Source organism: Neofelis nebulosa, chromosome 7, assembly GCF_028018385.1.
Source record: "Neofelis nebulosa isolate mNeoNeb1 chromosome 7, mNeoNeb1.pri, whole genome shotgun sequence".
In the NCBI taxonomy this organism is placed as follows: Eukaryota; Metazoa; Chordata; class Mammalia; order Carnivora; family Felidae; genus Neofelis; species Neofelis nebulosa.
In genome coordinates this window covers 102482350-102499879 of record NC_080788.1, presented here as the reverse complement: position 1 = coordinate 102499879, position 17530 = coordinate 102482350, and the positions used below count along the sequence as shown (strand labels likewise).

Genomic DNA, 17530 nt, shown 5'->3' with positions numbered 1-17530 from the left:
ACTTCCCTGTGAGACCTGGGGCAAGTAGTTGAGAGTTTCCATGCCTTGGTTTTGTCCTCTGTGAAACGGGGGTAAACGGTTACTTCATGGGTGCTTATGGAAAAAACATCAGGAAGTACATATATAGAGACTGGCCTCGCACCTGGTCCAAACCAAGTACCTGGGAGCTCTTAGCCAGGACTGCCACCAGCCTAACTGATAAAGTAGCCAGAGGACAACATACTTGATACACTGAGCAGGACAGCGTTGGACATTCAGATGTGCTTTGTCCTTCTGGAGAGGAAATCGGGGCTACTTTCTGGCTCCCAATGGTAGAGTCCGTTTTTTCTCCACAAAAGGGACGCTTAGTTTTACCAATCCCATGCATCAAGGAGCTGCACCTTTTGAGCAAAATGGCTATGTCAGCACTTCTGTCCTCTGCCTGCATTAATTGATCCAGAGAATTAGCAAGCTTGTGGTACTGGGACTGTTTATTTTATTTTTTTTAATGTTTATTCATTTTGAGAGAGAGAGAGCTGGGGAGGGGCAAAGAAAGAGGGAGAGAGAGAATCCCAAGCAGGCTCCACTTTATCAGCACAGAGCCAGATGTGGGACTTGATCCCACAAACCACGAGATCATGACATGAACCGAAATCAAGAGTCAAGATGCTTAACTGACTGAGCCACCCAGGCACCCCAGTACCGGGACTGTTTTGAGAAAGGACCTTCATCTGGTGTATGCTGAGCTCTGTGGAGTAACCTTTAGTATTTTGATAGTATAATGTTGTTTTTTAAATAAAAATTTAATTAATTTATTTATTCTTGAGACAGAAAGAAAGAGCGCGTGGGCAGGGGAGGACACAGAGAGAGGGAGAGAGTGAATCTGAAGCAGGCTTTACATGGTCAGCACAGAACCAGATGTGAGACTCGAACTCAGGAACTGTGAAATCATGATCTGAGCTGAAATCGAGGGATACTTAACCGACTGAGCCACCCAGGTGCGCCCATTTTGTTTCATTTTAGCTACTTTTCTCATCTCTTTGGAGGTAGGTTCTAAAGATGCTCCTGCAATGAACACTGCCTTTTGGCATTCACACCCTTGCATAGACCCCTCCCTCACTGAATCTAGGCAGGCTTTATGTAACTAATAGAATATGGTATGAGTGGTTTATGTGATTTCTGAGGCTAGGTCATAATAAACCTAATAGCTTCTGCCTTGGGTTCTTTGAAAGCTCACTCTGGTGGAAGTCAGCTACCATATAAGAAGTCTAAGTACTATGAGACCACCATGCCATGATAAAGCCCAAGTTATCCATGTTGAGAAGCTGCATGGAAAAAAAGGGACATCTTTCCACCTCCTTCCCCCACCCCCACCCCCACCAATCTCAGCCATCTCAGTGAGGTGCCAAACACGTAGGGAAGAAGCCATCTTGGACATCCAGCCCAGTTGAACATTCAGCTGTCTGTAGCCCAGGCCCCATCTGATTGCAACTGCATAAGAGCTCAGGCAACAAGTGCCCAGCTGAGCCCAGTCAATCTACAGTACATAAGAGATGACTATAAGTTGTTATTTTAAGCCACTCTGTTTGGGGGCTATTTATTATGAAGCACCAGATAACTGAAACATTCATGAGTCCCCAAGGCTGCTGGTGGCAGTTACAATACACTTAAATCCAAACCACAGATGAAGACTGTAAGCTGTTTCTTTTTATTAAATTAGATTTGGTGGTAAATATACAAATCAGGACCAATTGAAGTCTGTATGCAAAACTTTTGTAATTCTGTTTTTCTAAAACAATAGGAGAAATACTATTCTAACACCACCTAACATTGTATCTATCACATGTTTATTTGACTATTGTTTGCCTTCTCTTTTTGAATGTAAGCTCAAAGATGGCAATGATTTTGTCTGGTTCATTCTCCTTTGTATCCCCAATGTTGGCAACAGTGCTTGACCTACAGTGGGTCTACAGTAAATGTTTGTTGAATTAACAAACACTTGAGGAGAGAAAAGGTAAATGTGTCATAGATAAAATATTCATATAATAAATACATTCAGCCTATAGAAAACTCACATTGGCTTCAAGAATAAAATCTGACATATGAAGATCTCCATGATGTATCAATACAAAGGCTAGTTTTTAAAAATCAGCTTGCAAACCAGTAGGTGTAGCAAAATTACATTAGAAATGTTTTTAAGTGTATATTTGCAAAAAAAAACAAAGAATCTGGAAGTATTTTCATCAAACTATTGATAATAGTTCTCTCTGGGTGAAAAGATCACAAAGGAATTTTGTTTTTGCTTAGTGCCTTTCACATTCTTTCTAAAATATTTCAGATAAAATTGTATTCATTTTGAATCAGGAAAAAATGTTATTTAATAAAACTAAATTGGAGTATTGATATACCTATTTTTAAAAAATTTTTAAATATTTTATTTATTTTTGAGAAAGAAAGAGCATGAATGGGGGAGGGGCAGAGAGAGAGGGAAACAGAATCTGAAGCAGGATCCAGTACAGAGCCCCACACATGGCTCAAACTCACAAGCGGAGGGATCATGACCTGGGCTGAAGTTGGATGCTTAACCAACTGAGCCACCCAGGTGCCCCTGAGATCCCTATTTTTTATGTATGTCCCATCTGAGACCACAAAAAGTATAAAGTCTTTCGATTTTTTTCTCAACCATTTTAATATGTTCCAGGTGTCTCTGTCATAGCTTCCCTAACTTTCAGTGGAGTCATGGCACAACACTTCTGCTCACATGGAGAATAAAACAAAACATAGAGAATTCATCTGTGGCTCGGGTAAATTCCTAGAGCAGCTTCTATAGGCAGGAGTGCGGAGGAATTGGTTGTGAAGTCGTGGACGGTGATAAAAATGGAGAATTCCATGATTATGATTTGAGTTTCTCAGATAGAGTAGGAAATACTGTATTTGTAATTATGTGGAAGCAAACTTTGTAGCCCACTGTGAAAGTGACCCATTATAGAAATAAAATAGACATGTTCCTGTTAGCAAATTCTTGTTTGCTTGTATCTTTGCGGTTCACATGAACATACCTTGAGGCTCACCAGAGAATGGAAGCAAAATCACTTGCCTTTTCCCTGAGAAAACTCCATTGGAGAGGAAGCACACACGGGGAAGGAGTGGCGCCCAGCCACTTCTGAATGTTTTCTAAGTAGCAAAATGGTGACACCGCCACTCTTTTTACCTAACCTGTGATTTGCTGTGATGAACAAATGCAACAAGTTTATGCAAAACTGCACTACCCATGAGAAATGATACTGAAGATCAGATTTGCTCATGGTAACGGATGGTGGGAATTCTACCTCCTTGCCTACACAGTAGTACCTCTTACAGCGACCCTCGTTGGTCCTTTAGATGTTCTGTCATTGGGAACTAAGCATTATTTAATGGTAAAAATGCTTTCTAAAACATAGATTAGCCTCATGGATGACCAGAGACTGATTTTTTTTTTTACTCACTAGTTTACTGATTTATTACAAAGAATATTAAAGGATACAAATCAACAGCCAGGTGAAGTGATACATAGGGCGAGGTCCTTAGGGAGGTTGGGGCTTGGCATGGCAACACATGGGCATGGGGGCATTCTGCTTCCCCCAGCTGGAAATTCCTACCAGACACTGAATTTATTTAGCATAAAGGGTCCTCCAACCTGCCTTTCCTCTTAGATTTCCCATCTGCTTTAATGGCTAGAAACAACAGAATCCTCTTTACCCTTACTTCTCTTTCTGCATGTCCATCACCTGGAAGTTCTTGTCAACTAATCCTCAGAAAACTTCTCAGACTCTAATTTTTTCCTTTTGTCCAGTGCCGTGTCCAAGGTTCAGGATCTTACCACCTCTTACCATGACTAGTGCATCAGCCTCCTAACTTCACTCTTGACAGGTGCTTTCTGTACATCTTTCCCGCCAGAATTAAAGAGTATTCTCTGAAGATGAAGAGCAAGTTTTATAGACTTTTAAATTTCCCAAAAGGCATTTCTCCTAATAGGTGCTCAATAAATGATTTTTGCTCACTGCTCTTGCTTGACTGAGAGGCAATATTTGAGGTGTCAAAAGCACTGGGACTGAGAAACTGAAGGTCTGGTCACAGCCCATTGTATCAGTCTCCTATGGCTGTACACCAAATCATCCCCAAACTTAGTAGCTTAAGACAACAATTATTTTTTTTCTCACATTTTCTGTAGATTAGGAATTTGAACAGGGCATAGTGACGATATGTATCTTTCCTTTGTGAAGTCTGGGGCCTCAGGTGGGAATATCTGAAAGTTGGGGGTAATGCAACAGCTGGCAACTGGAATCGTCTGGAGGCATCTTCATTCACATGCTGGCTGCCAGCCAGAACACCCACATGTGGTCTCTCCTTGTAGCCTTTCTGCTTGGGTTAGTTGGGTCTCCTAACAGCATGGCAATGGCAGTTGGGTTCTAAAAGCAATTGATTCAAGACAACCAGTTGAAAGCAGTATCACTTTCATGGCTGAGTCCTGGAATACCACAGCCCAATTTTGCTCTCGTCATGGGCTTACCCAGTGTGGTAGGCACAATAACAAATCCCCTAAAGAGGCCCATGTCCTAATCCCCAAACCTGTGACTAGGTTACCTTACCTGGCAAAGGGACTTTGTGATGTGATTAAGTTAAGGACTTTGCAATGGGGAGATAATCCAGATCATCTGGGTGGGCCCAGTATAATCACAAGTGTCCCTTGAATAAGGAGGCAGAAGGCTCAGAGTCAGAAAAGGAAAGGTGATGTGAAAGCAGAAGATGGAGTGATGCTGGCCAGGCATCAAGAAACGCCAACAGCTTCTAGAAGCCGGAAAAGGCAAGGAAATAGATGTTCTCTAGAGCATCCAGAAAAAACACAGCCCTACTGTGATCTTTGATTTTAACCTAGTAAAATCCAGTTTGGAATTCTGATCTCCAGAAATGTGAGATAATAGATTTGTGTTGTTTTAAGCCATTAAGTTTGTGGTAATTTGTTATAGCAGCAATAGAAAACCACTCATTTCTCCATGGGAAGAGTGTCAATGTCACATTCAAGAGCATGTGGGATGGAAGACATTGTTGCAGCTAGTTTTGAAAAATACGGTCTGCCATAGTCTACCAATAAGTAGCTAATTGTGGGTTGATCTCTCTGGGTCTCAGTCTCTTCGTTTATAAAATGAAAGGTTGAGTATGAGGACAGCAAACCTTCTGGACCTAAAAGTTCCCCAATCTTACAACTGAAAGGGAGATGTAGTATTCCCATGAGGAATCATAACAAATAATGACTGATTTCCTAAATCCTTCCTCGATGCTCACTACCATCTATATACTACTCCAAATGGAACAGAAATGGAGGGCCTGAACCAGAAAACCTCAGCATGTATGGTGAATTCCCTAAAAGATAAGCTTTGAGGCAGGGTTTTTGTTTTCAATTTCAAAATATTTAAAGAAGGAAGGGAAGAGGGAAATAAGAAGGCAGGAAAGAAGGAAGGAAGAAAGGGAAGAAGGAAAGAAACTATTAATGTTTTGAGTCAGTGACCATTCTTGTTCATTATTGGAACCCCAGCACCTAACCTACAGTCTAGAATGTAGGTAACCTCCAAAGAATGTTGAGTGAGAACAAAAAGAAAAGACAACCCAAGGCCCACTGGTTATGTGTCTGATAGCTGTATGAGGTAGTCCAATCCTTGGCGGGTCACCAGGCATGGACCTTTTCACCATTTTACTCTGGAAATTATCCAAACAACCCTCTATTTGGCCCCCTTTATTCGATCCTTGCCCTCAACACAGCAGCCAGAGTGATCCTGATAAAATGTAATGCTGGTCATTCCACTCCTCTGCTGAAAACCCAACAGAGGCTTCCTAATTAAAGCCAAAGCCCTTTCCAGGGCCAGAGCTGGGTGAGGTGAGGGAGGCACCTGGGGCACAGCATTTAAGGAGGTTCTCACTCTCAGGGACTCACCCTGCACTTGCACCACTGTGAGGGTGAGCACCTCCTTAAATAGTGAGCCCTGAGTACCTCCTTCACCTCAACCGAGTCCTGACACTGGCTCTTACTATGGTGTACAAGACCATACACCATTTAACCTCTTACCCCCTCTGCCTCTCTGACCCCATCTCCAAATATCCAGCCCCTCCCCTCCTTGGCTCACTCCACTTAAGCATACTGGCCTCTTAGCTGTTTCCTGGCCCACTTCCACCTCAGAATTTACAGTGCTTTTCCTTCTCATGAAACAATTTCCCCCAATATCCATGTGGCCGGGCCCCTTGTCTCCTTCAGGTGTCTGCTCAAATATTACCTTTTCTGTGATGCATTCGTGACTACTCTTAAAATTCAACCCCATTGCTATATCTCTTTCCCACTTTATTTTTATTCTTGGTACTTCGTTCCATCTAACATGCTATAAGTTGTTCATATTTACTTGTTGGTGGTCTGCCTTCCCTACTAGATTGTAAGACCCAGGACAAGGATTTTTAATCCATTAAAAAAAAATTTTTTTTTAACGTTTATTTATTTTTGAGACAGAGAGAGACAGAGCATGAACAGGGGAGGAGCAGAGAGAGAGAGGGAGACACAGAATCTGAAACAGGCTCCAGGATCTGAGCTGTCAACACAGAGCCTGACGCGGGGCTCGAACTCACAGACCGTGAGATCATGACCTGAGCCAAAGTCGGACGCTTAACCGACCAAGCCACCCAGGCGCCCCTTAATCCATTTTTTTCATTGCTATGCACCAGAATCTAGGACAGTGCCTAGCATATGTAAATGTTCAATAAAAAAAATGTTAAGTAAATGGATAGCATAAGACAATTTGTGATTTAAAGTCATGAAGAATAGAGAATTATAGGACTTTTGAATGAACAGGGGCCTTACTAAGGAGATTAGCAAACTATTGCTTGCAACCTATGTTTGTATGGTCCACGAGCCAAGAATGATCTATGAATTGAATTGTGTCCCTCTAAAACTCATATGTTGAAACCTAACCCCCATCATCTCAGAATGTGACCTTGATTTGGAAACAGGGTCAATTCAGACATAATTAGTTAAGATGAGGTCATACTGGAGTAGGATGGGCCCCTAGCCCAGTATGACTGGTGTCCTGACAAAGAGGAGAAATTTGGATGCAGACACACAGGGAGAACGCCGTGTGACTGTCAGAGTAGAGGCTAGGTTGAAGTTTCTATAAACCAAGGGTCGCCAAAGATTGCCATGGACCAAACTCTTCCTCATGTCCCCAGAGGGAAGCAACTCTGCTGACCGGATGATGTCAACTTGTAGCCTCCAGAACTGTGAGACAATACATTTCTGATGTTTAAGCCACACACTTTGTGGTGCTTTGGTACAGAAGCCCTAACAACCTAACGTGAATGGTTTGTACATCTGTAAACAGTTGTGGGAGGAGGAAAAGGGAAGAGAAGAAAGAGAAAGGAAGGAGGAGGAGAAGGAAACGGGGGCAAGATAAGGGGGGAGGGAAAGAGGGGAAGAAATAGACGCAGTATGTGGCCCACAAAGCGTAAATAATTAGCTATTTGGTCCTTTACAGAAAAAGCTTGTTGACAACTGAAAGCGTAGAGATCCTAGCCCATATAACTCATGAAGAAATGGCAGCCTCCAGAAATGAAATCCCATATCCAGCCAGGTTCAAACATCTAGTATGCACTGGTGTAGCTATACCTAAAACCAGGCTCTCTGACATCAAGTCTATTTTTAAAAAATCACACTACATGGGCTACTGCACTTTGAAAAATCATTTCGTCAATTCCCCCTTACTTAAGTGCATGTTACGGAGATGTTTTCATCAATTACTCCAGCCTAGCAACCTGAGGCCTTTACAGAAACATACCAGTATACATAATTTTTTTGAGCAGGGTGCCTACTATGGTCCATATTTTTTGTTTTGTTTTGTTTTTGCTTTCGGGCCTTGCCCTCCAGCAACTCATTTTCTGTGATACTGGTTCTCAAGCCATAATTAAAGCATAATTAAAGATCAAGAACAGATGTCTGCCTGCTCTCTGGAGCTTCCACAAACTAAGTAGTGTAGAGTTTGGTATTATGGGTTTTATGCTAAAGAGAAACAAAATAGGAGAACTATCTGTTGAACAAACCCACATACAAATGCTAAAGGCATAAGAAAGTGTTTAGAAGAAATACTGGTGGACCAGGGCTTCCAGCACTTCTTTTAATGTACCTTTTAATGTACCAGGGAACAGCAAAATAAGTCCGTTCTGTTTTCATTAGCTCTATGACTTGATGGTATAGCCAAAAAAAAGATCTATGTTCTTACTAACTCACTTGGCTGAGACACTGAACTGTGTGGAGGAGTTTCGCCATTTGTCAGCTGCCAAAGGGGACAGTGCTTCCTACAGAGGGTTACCGGAAGGGATTACGGGAGTGGAGGGCAGAGGCGTTCTTTCTCTTCCGAGGCTGCCTTATTAGTTGAAGCATAGGTGCCACTAATAAGGAACTATGTGTATAAATTTCCATTAATTTGCTGGTGAACCCAAAACATGGAGGAAATGAAAAGGAAGTGGCTGCTCTAATTTAAAAACTTATACTTTGCACAGAATGCACAAGTACCATAGAAATTAAATTTACCTAAATCTAAACAAAATTTGCTTTTTTTCTTTTTCTTTTTTTCCTAATATCCCTTCTTTAAAGTAGGGATCTCATCTGAAGTTGAAATCTGGTGTTAGTTGGGTGGCTTTGGGCAATTGACTTAACCTCTTTTTGGCTTTCTTTCTTCAAATAAAAAAAAGGGGCAGAAGGGAGGGGGGAGGGGATAACTATAATATACCAGTCATAAATTGTTTCAAAGATTAAGTGAAATAATGAAACATGAACATGCCTAAGAATGGTCAGGAATCCAAAGTATGTTGATTTTCCATGTAAGTATATGGTGGAAGAAAATATGCAAATATTCACCTAATTATAATTATTTACATAATTGTTCATCTAATTATAACTAGCATGTGGAACATAAGCATTTATTTTCATAAGTAAATGCCACTAGCCATATGTTTTGTGATCTGTGAATTAGTTTCACATACACCCCAGCACTTCCATAAACTAAGACTCTCAGGAGTCTTAGGTGGGTAAGTGGAGGGTACAGCTAACACGGAGCAGAGCAGGGACCTGAGATCCAGGTTACTTTTCTGTTTTTCCACCAGGATCCTTTCCCCTATGGGTGTTGGCTCTAAACAGACATTTCTGTTATCTCAATGAACAGTTAAGAACATTTTGCTCCGGAGTGTGAAAGCTATGTACCACTGAGTCAAGGTGTGTGTGTGTGAAGCTTGGAGACATTCTCCGATAAGAAAGGGATGGCATGCAACATATTCTGCAGGTTTTTAACCCTTCCTGGGTCCAAACACCTTTAAAAATTCAATAAAATTATGCCTCCTCCCTGCACTTTTACATCCACCTCCATCATTGTATGCCTAAATTTTGTGGTTTTCACAGATCTCCTAAAATCCATCTAGGGATCCTTAATGATGCCACTTAGCACGTTTAAGAATCTCTAATTTAAACTACTGCTAAAATTAGATTAGCATTTAATTTAAATACAACAAAGAATGCTAGCCCTCACTTTCATATTCCACTAAGACCTTTTGTTTTTCAGTCCTCCAGTTTCTATTTCTGTTTTGTTGTGTGTTTTTTTTTTTTCTTCCTAATTCAGTCTAAAGGTGGGGACATAAAACCATACTATCCAACTTTCTCAGGTTCCAGCTAAAGAAGTAATCAGATGCAGGAGCGGCACAGCCATTCTGGTGCAAACTGAAGACACCCTAACACTGGTAGGAAGTGACGAAGGAAGAAAAAGATTTTCAGAATGGAAATCAGAATTCTGAGGCAAAGTCTTCAAAATCCAGCCTGACATTCCTATGTACTGGATAAAGGAGTGTCCTTGTCATGTTTCATTTTTACCTCTCTTGAGGGAAGGCTAGGGCCCCCCAGGTTGTTTGGCAATGATCCACTGCCCCACCAGAGGCCATCTGAAGCCTCTTCCAGCAGCCTCTTCCTTGCTGGCTTTCTCCATGCCAGATCCCTGCTCCTCCTCTTCCTAGCCTTATTAATCTCCCCTCCCTGGTGTTGCATAAACTGGCAGATATCACTGCTGGGCTTGGCAAGTAGAAATGGCAGGTCCCAGAAGCCTAGGCCCCTGAGGAAGCTCACTCTTTTCCTTACTTGATGGGAAAAACCAGAGTCTGCAGTCTGGACAACTTATCTAAAGACGGAACCGGTAGAGGAGGGCATGGGGTGGGGAGCAAGGGGCAAGGTTAACAAATACTATCCAAATTTAATGTTCAGCGAGTGGAAGCAGGACTCTAGTACCCTGTGCCCCAACATATCTAAGGGGTGGGAGTGGGGGGTGCTGGAGAGAGCTGGAGCAAACTTGTCGCGGGAACCACGTTAGGACGGTCCTCCTCTTCTCCCTCCCTCTCCGTCTTCCTTCTATTCTCCCCACCCCCCACCCCTCCTTCTGCAGGAATAGTCCAGAGTTTCCAGGTCGAGGTAGAGGGAGAAAGAAGTGGGAGCTCTGTGGAGCCACTCTCGCGGGTGCACGGAAATTCTGTGCGGGTGGCTAGCCCAGGTGGCGGGGGGCGCTCGCTGTTTATTTAAGTGGGGGTCAGGTTAGGCACCTGGAGCACAAATCTTGCAAAACGAGTCTGAGAGCAGGGCGAGCTCTCGCAGGTAGGAAGGTGCAGCCGCCGAGCCAGAGGGGCCAAGGCCAGAGCCAGAGGCCGCCGCGCGGCAGGAGGCTGCGGCGGAGGGACCCTGGGAGGCGAGCCGGCTGGCGTCCAACAGCCGGCGCCGGCACCTTGGGCCGCTCACCCCGGGCCGCGACGCGCAGGGAGTGCCGGAGGAGAGGGGCCGCAGCCTCCCGAGCCTCCGCCCCCTCCGTGGCCCTCGGGCCTCGGGGACGCCGGCGGACGTTCGTTGGAGGGCCCGCGGGGAAGCCCACGCCTGCTTCTGACCCGGGAGGACGCACCGGTGCTGGCGAGGCTCGTGTCCCCGGCCTGCTACGCACCTGCAGCCGGCGAAGGGACGGAGTGCCTCGGAATTTCCGGGTGTCGGCGCCTCCTTCTCCGTCTGCCTGCCGCGGGTGAGAGCCGGGTGCGTCTCCGCTCTCCGCAGACGCAGGGTGGTCCCTTTCCCGCAGCCTCTCACCGCACGCTTTCTTAACCGGAGCTTGCGTGGTCTCGTGATCTCGGTGCCTGGCCCTGGGGACGCAAGGCCACATGCACCTAATAGCCATGTCTGCATCCGAGCTGGGCATCATGAGAGGCGCTCCTTCGGAGCCCCGTCTTCTGCATTACTATCCGGTCCCCAGCCCTTCTCTGCAGCCTAGTCGCCAAGCCTAGGACTCCCAGAATCTGGAGATGGAGCCCATTTCTTTCTCCAGAGCTGTTATTTTTTCTTTGGGCTTAGTGCACTTCTGTCCCTGCCTCCCCCCCTCCCCCCCCCCAAGACTGACGCATTGTAATGCCCTGTCGGAGCCTCTCAGCCAGAGAAGCCAGGGAGGGGAAGAGCTAAGTCCAAAGTGCATAGGCCTTCAGGAGCTTCCTTTCCGGCCCAGCGGTTCTGGCCCTCCCTGGGCTTCAGAAGAGTGCAGGGGCACATCAAGTATCTTGCTCTCTTATCTTGGGCAGCACTGTTCCCCAGAGGCCAGGCCCTGGTTGCTTCAACTGCTCTTCTTTGGGAGGCCCCAGAGTGGATTCCCTGAAGCCACAAGTCCATTTCCTTGGCGCTGTGGCCACCATGGAACTATAGATGGTGCTTCTCTTAGCTTTGCCCTTCCCGACCCCCTGGTTACCTGAGGTGACAAGAAACGTTGTCTCTTTCTTCTGGGCTTCAGACGATGGTCAAAGAAAGTAACGTTAAGGAATGATTTCAAAAGGATATTTTCAGTAAACGTTTATTGATATATAACACGAATAGAAAAGTGCACAAATCTCATGGTACAACTTGATGAATGTTCACAAAGTGAACATTAACAAGCATTTTTGAATGTTCTATCTATACATAATCCCTGAACGGTTACAAATCTACATTTATTCTTGAGGGAGATATTGGTGAAAAGGATTCCCCCCTCATGCAATATTTAGACTATTTGTAAACACACCCAAGTTTTATTTGTACAATAAAAAATACTGGAATCACATATTCCTTTGGACAAAACTTTCCTTGCAAAAGGGTAGAAAGCTATTAGCTTGAACTGAGGACAGAATGTTAGATGGTATTGCCCAATTGACATCTGGTTGGGGAACCATAACAACTCATTTGGTACAGGGTGATGTCCCTGCTTCCAAAACTCATGCCATCATGACACTGCATTTTCATCCAGGTCACGCTGTTAAGGTACAACAGGGAGAGAAAGAGAGTATGTACATGCTGAGATAGAAGATTTCCAAAGTTTTAACCTTCTCGATACATTGCATAATAATTTATGTCTAAAGAGCATCTCTGCTATAGAAGCAAGTGGGTATAGTTGATGACTTTTTAGCAGGGGAAGCTTAAAACAGCAAGCCAAATATCCTTCATTATTTGCCATGCCATCCTCTTTGGAAAGAGAGAAATTTCAATATCCTTGCCCTGTCTGCCATCCACATGTTAAATATGTTAAGACATAAAAGCAGTCTTTTCATCTGTCTGATCTCTCTGGGGTCTTGATTAGAATTCTCTGTCCATATTTGATGGTCTGTTTTGAAGGAATTTTAAAAAAGAACTGTATTCCAGAAAGTAGCAAGACAATAATTTAAGGCACAGGAAACTGAAATAGTATTACAGTTTGTTTTATTCATGAGAAAATATTAGAATCCAGTATTATTTAGCTTTGAGTGAGGTGTATCAAGGGTTGACCACAGTCTCAAATAACCAGAGAAGGAAGACTTGGCAATCAGGCTTACATTTCTTCTTCACACCAGGGTAAAGGAAATGGGTTTACATTTCAACAAGAAGTAGAGAGAAAAATTGTTAAAAGTCAGAGACGTTAGAGATCAGAAAAATTAGAGATGGAACATGTTTCAGCTATGTCATCTAGCCTATTATTTCTTTGCTCTCAGTAGTTAACGCCTGTCCACTTTGACAGCCACTAGTCATCTTTGCAGAGATTTGTTCATGGGTCAGATCTATATATTCAAACCATAATTAGTGTTAACTCAGCGCAGTGCTGATTCACATTAACAGGATTTATACAATCAATACCTGAGATGTGTCCACCCTTAATGATTATAAAATCAGTGTGAGATATAACCCCTTCCTTTAAAAAGTGCATCACTAACAGTAAATAAAACTCAGCACCAGAGTGACTCTTCACCTACTTTGCTCCTGTAATCATTACCTTTGTGAAGAAAAATAATAGCTAATATTTGCTAAGCACTTTATGCCTGCCAGTTTATTACATGAACTCATTTAATGCTTCTAGTAAGAATATTAAGAAATAGAAATTGTTATTCTCAGATTATAAATGAGAAAACCCAAGACTCTGGAGGTGAAGCCATTTGACCATGATTTTAACTAGTAGATATATGATTTCTCCATCCTGGGACCTGAGAAAGAACTTGGTCAGTCCTCGCATTTTACAATGAGGAAATTGAGACCCAGCAGAGGTAAACGTTTCTTTCTCGAGATCACAACTTGTTCCTCCCAGGGTAGGTCACATAAAGTCTTGCCCTAAGGTGGGCTATGTAATAAGATCAGGAGGAGATAAGCTTCTGGGTCTTGATTTTGTTCTGTCTTCTAAGAACTGGGAAGATACCCGGAAATTCTCTGTAACAGCATGCTGTAAGGATACAGCATCTGCCAATGCCTTGGCCTTGGGAAAGCCTCCAGGGCAAGACTTATTTACTCAGAAGCTGGGCCATGGGGATCCATCCCTCCGCAAGCCCAGCTAACTGCATGTGGAGGTGGAGACCAACTGACAGGGTCTGCATTTTGGGTCCCCGACCTACTAGCTCTGTGACCTTGAGAGACTTATAAGACCTGTCTAAATTTCAGAGTCTCCTCTGTGTAACAAGGATTTTATGAGGGTTGTTGTGAGGACTAGACAGCAAATACGTAACAAATGGCAAATATTAATAAGAGAAAAATGAACGAATTAATAAGAGAAAAGTTTCAGAGATCCCTTGCAATTCCAATTCCAATTCATCTATCTTACTGCTTCTTAAGTCACCAAGACTGGGGAGTCCTTCAAAGTATCCCTCCATAGCTTCAGCAGACACTTAATTGGCAAAGATTTGATGACTTGATGTGGTTCTTAATCAAGGACCTTGAAGTAAGGACCACTACACCGATAGGGTTAGAAATCTTTTCATTTACGAAGACCTATTTGGTGTACTCTGGATATACGAAGACCATAATTACTGTATTTAACAGCTTATAAAGCACAAGCCAAGCATATTCCTTGCCTGTTTAATAATGTCCAGGTATCAGCCTTTTAATGGTACCTATCAGCCTTGAAAATATACATGAAATAACTTTTTTCATTAACTTTTTTTAATGTTTATTTATTTTTGAGAGAGACACAGAGCTCGAGTCGGGGAGGGGCAGAGAGAGAGGGAGGCACAGAATCTGAAGCAGGCTCCAGGCTCCCAGCTGTCGGCACAGAGCCCGATGTGGGGCTCAAACCCATGAACTGTGAGATCGTGACCTGAGCCGAAGTCAAACACTTAACCGACTCAGCCACCGAGGCACCCCTACATGAAATAACTTTTAAAACAGTAGTTCTCAAGCTTTAGTGTGCTCAGAATTATCAGGAAACCTTGTGAAAGGTGAACATCTGAGCCAGGCAAGGCTGGGAAATATGCATTTTATCAGCACCTCCAGCCTCTTTCTGAAGTTTAAGGTCCTCGGAACACACCTTGAGAAAGGCCGTCCTAAGGGCTTGCAGTGGAGCTACTCTTTCTTGATGCTTTCCAGGAAAAACCCAAACAAATGCCCTTCATTCAGCAGAAGCAGCAGAAGAGGAATAGTCAACTCTTGAATTACGATAGATTTCTCCTCCTAATCTAAATGACTCAAACAGATACAGTTTCATTTGGCCCAGCTATATTATGTTCTATAAAAACACCAAGATTCACAAGTAAGCTCCAGATAGGGAATGATTTCCCTCACCAACTCTGATCACTAGGCTGTGATAGATTTAGTTCTCTAAGCAACGAGTGATTTCTTCTTTGGCACGAGAGATTGGAAGTAAAAAGGAAAAGAGGAGTGAATAAAGGGAGGTGGTAATAGAGGGTTTGCACTGCATACAATGTGGGCTGGGTATAAAGCTGTCCAGAGGGAACGGAAGCTGAGTTCTTCCATCACACATCTAAAGGTTCCTATAGGAGTCTAAACAACGTATGTCAGGTGGCTTAATTAGAAACTCCTGGACTGTGAGTTTCACACACTCATGGGTGGGCCAATGGCCATTTTAGTATTTAGGCTTCGGTCACATGAGATAATAGCAGTTATCCAAAAGCATTTGAGTGAGAACACACACACACACACACACACACACACACACACACACACACTTTCTCATGCCTTAAAATAAAGCCTTGCATTTTTTTAGAGTTTTTTTTTTAAGTTTATTTATTTACTTAGAGAGAGAGAGAGAGAGAGAGAGGGAGAGGGAGAGAGGGAGAGAGAGAGAAATCTAAGCAGGCTGCACACTGCCAGCGAGAAACCTATTGTGGGGTTTGAGCTCACTAACTATGAGATCATGACCTGAGCTGAAGTCAGATGCTTAACCTACTGAGCCACAGAGGCACCCCAAAGCCCTGCTTTTAAACACAGCATATCATGTTGTTTTTGAGTTTAAATATTAAGGAACAGATTTCATTGATGATTAAAACAATGCTAAACAGGGGCGCCTGGGTGGCTTAGTTAGTTAAGCATCTGACTCTTGGTTTTGGCTCAGGTCATGATCTTATGGTTCTTGAGTTCGAACCCCACTTAGGACTCTGCGCTGACAGTGCATAACCTGCTTGGGAATCTCTCTCTCTCTCTTTCTGCCCACCCCTTGCTTGTGTTCTGTCTCTCAAAATAAATAAAGTTAAAACATAATTTAAGGGGCATCTGGGTGTCTCAGTCAGTTAAGTGTCTGACTTCGGCTTAGGTCATGATCTCACACTCTGTGAGTTCGAGCCCCACGTCGGGCTCTGTGCTGACAGCTCAGAGCCTGGAGCCTGCTTCGGATTCTGTGTCTCCCTCTCTCTCTGCCCCTCTCTCACTCACACTCTGTCTCTCAAAAATGAATAAATGTTAAAAATTTTTTAAAAATAATTTAAAACAATACTAATTATTTGAGGGGGCGTGGTGAACATTTGCTCTGTCCTTCCTCTAGGCAGTGTGCTAAAGGAACCTAATGCCCCCGGATGGACACTAGGTAACTCTTTAATGGAATTTGAATTTTGTTATTGTTTATGGGTGTGATTCTGATTATGCTGGAAGCTGGAGGGATATTGTCGGCCATCTTTCAGGGTGGTAGTATTGCCCTGCCCTGTTTAATCAGAGCTTCTTAGAAGAAGTGGGCTCAGGAGTGATTTAAAATGAAAGAAGATGGATGTTTAATGAATTTCAATAAAAAAGTTCAATCATTTTTAAATTGAGAGTGGGTATGGAAACTGAGACCCACGGGAATTAAAGGAAGTGCTCAAAGCCATACAGATTGTTTTGTTGTTTGGGGCATTATGGGGCTAACAGACCTCACAGGCCTGACTTGGAAAAGATGGCAGGACATCTTGGCCCTGCCCTCATCGCTGTTCCCCTGATTTCATGCAATTCCACTTGGTCATCTGTGTTCCACATAGGAAGTCGTGCCTGTTTTCTGAATATTGAAGGTACAGTGTAAATGTAAAGTTTTTATAGATGAGGTACGCAGGACCAATACCTGTTTAAGTAAAGATCTAAATATTTTGCTGAGACAGCGAAGTTAGTATGGATCCCAGGGTAAAAAAAATCCAGGACAGGAAATGCTCAGTCCTCCAGCACTGCCTGGCTACCTGGAACTCTGGGCTGTGACCCTCAGCCCCGCCCTGCAGTATTAGCTCAGGACTCCAGAGCAGAGGCTGTGATTTACTGCAGGGCTGTGGGCAAGTTCCTGGAACCTGGCTGTCCTTCCCCTTCCGCGTTTGTACACCAGAGGGATGCTGCTGCTGTCTCCCTCACTGCTTCATCAGAGACACTGTGTGAAAGTAGCTCCTGTTTGGGAAGGTTTTAGAGCACACATTCCACCTCCCTGCTAATACAATTACTAACACTTTCTCGTAGGACAGGGCCAACTCTTCACCCTTTTTCTTCCTTTAATAACAGAACAAAGGGTATCTTTTCTTTTCTCCCTGTGGCCAAAAAGGCTTCAGTGGTTGTTACCTCCTCAGAAGGTCAGTTTGCTGAGGTTAACAGTATTCCTAGGCGCACCACAAATAAACAACAATAACAACAAAAATTACTGCTGTGGTGGTTCTTAAGTTACAATAAGCAGACTTTTCTAACTGTAAAAACATGGCCCCAGCCTGTCTCCACACCACCTCTGTCCTAAAAAGTGCTAGGCCTGGGGTC

General features: G+C 43.5%; 1 protein-coding gene across 8 annotated transcripts in view; it reads right to left on the bottom strand.

The window, feature by feature from the left end:
• The window catches only part of LOC131517237 (uncharacterized), an 81283-nt gene extending 69837 nt beyond the window's left edge, over positions 1 to 11446 (bottom strand). For all 8 annotated transcript variants that reach the window (XR_009264470.1, XR_009264471.1, XR_009264472.1 and 5 more), the window contains exon 1: positions 11016 to 11446. Coding sequence is in view for 4 of the 8 variants with exons in the window: in XM_058739094.1 (XP_058595077.1) it covers positions 11016 to 11251 (236 nt within the window). In the remaining 4 variants the exon portion in view is untranslated. The remainder of the gene's footprint in view (positions 1 to 11015) is intronic.
• Positions 11447 to 17530: the final 6084 nt, after the last annotated feature.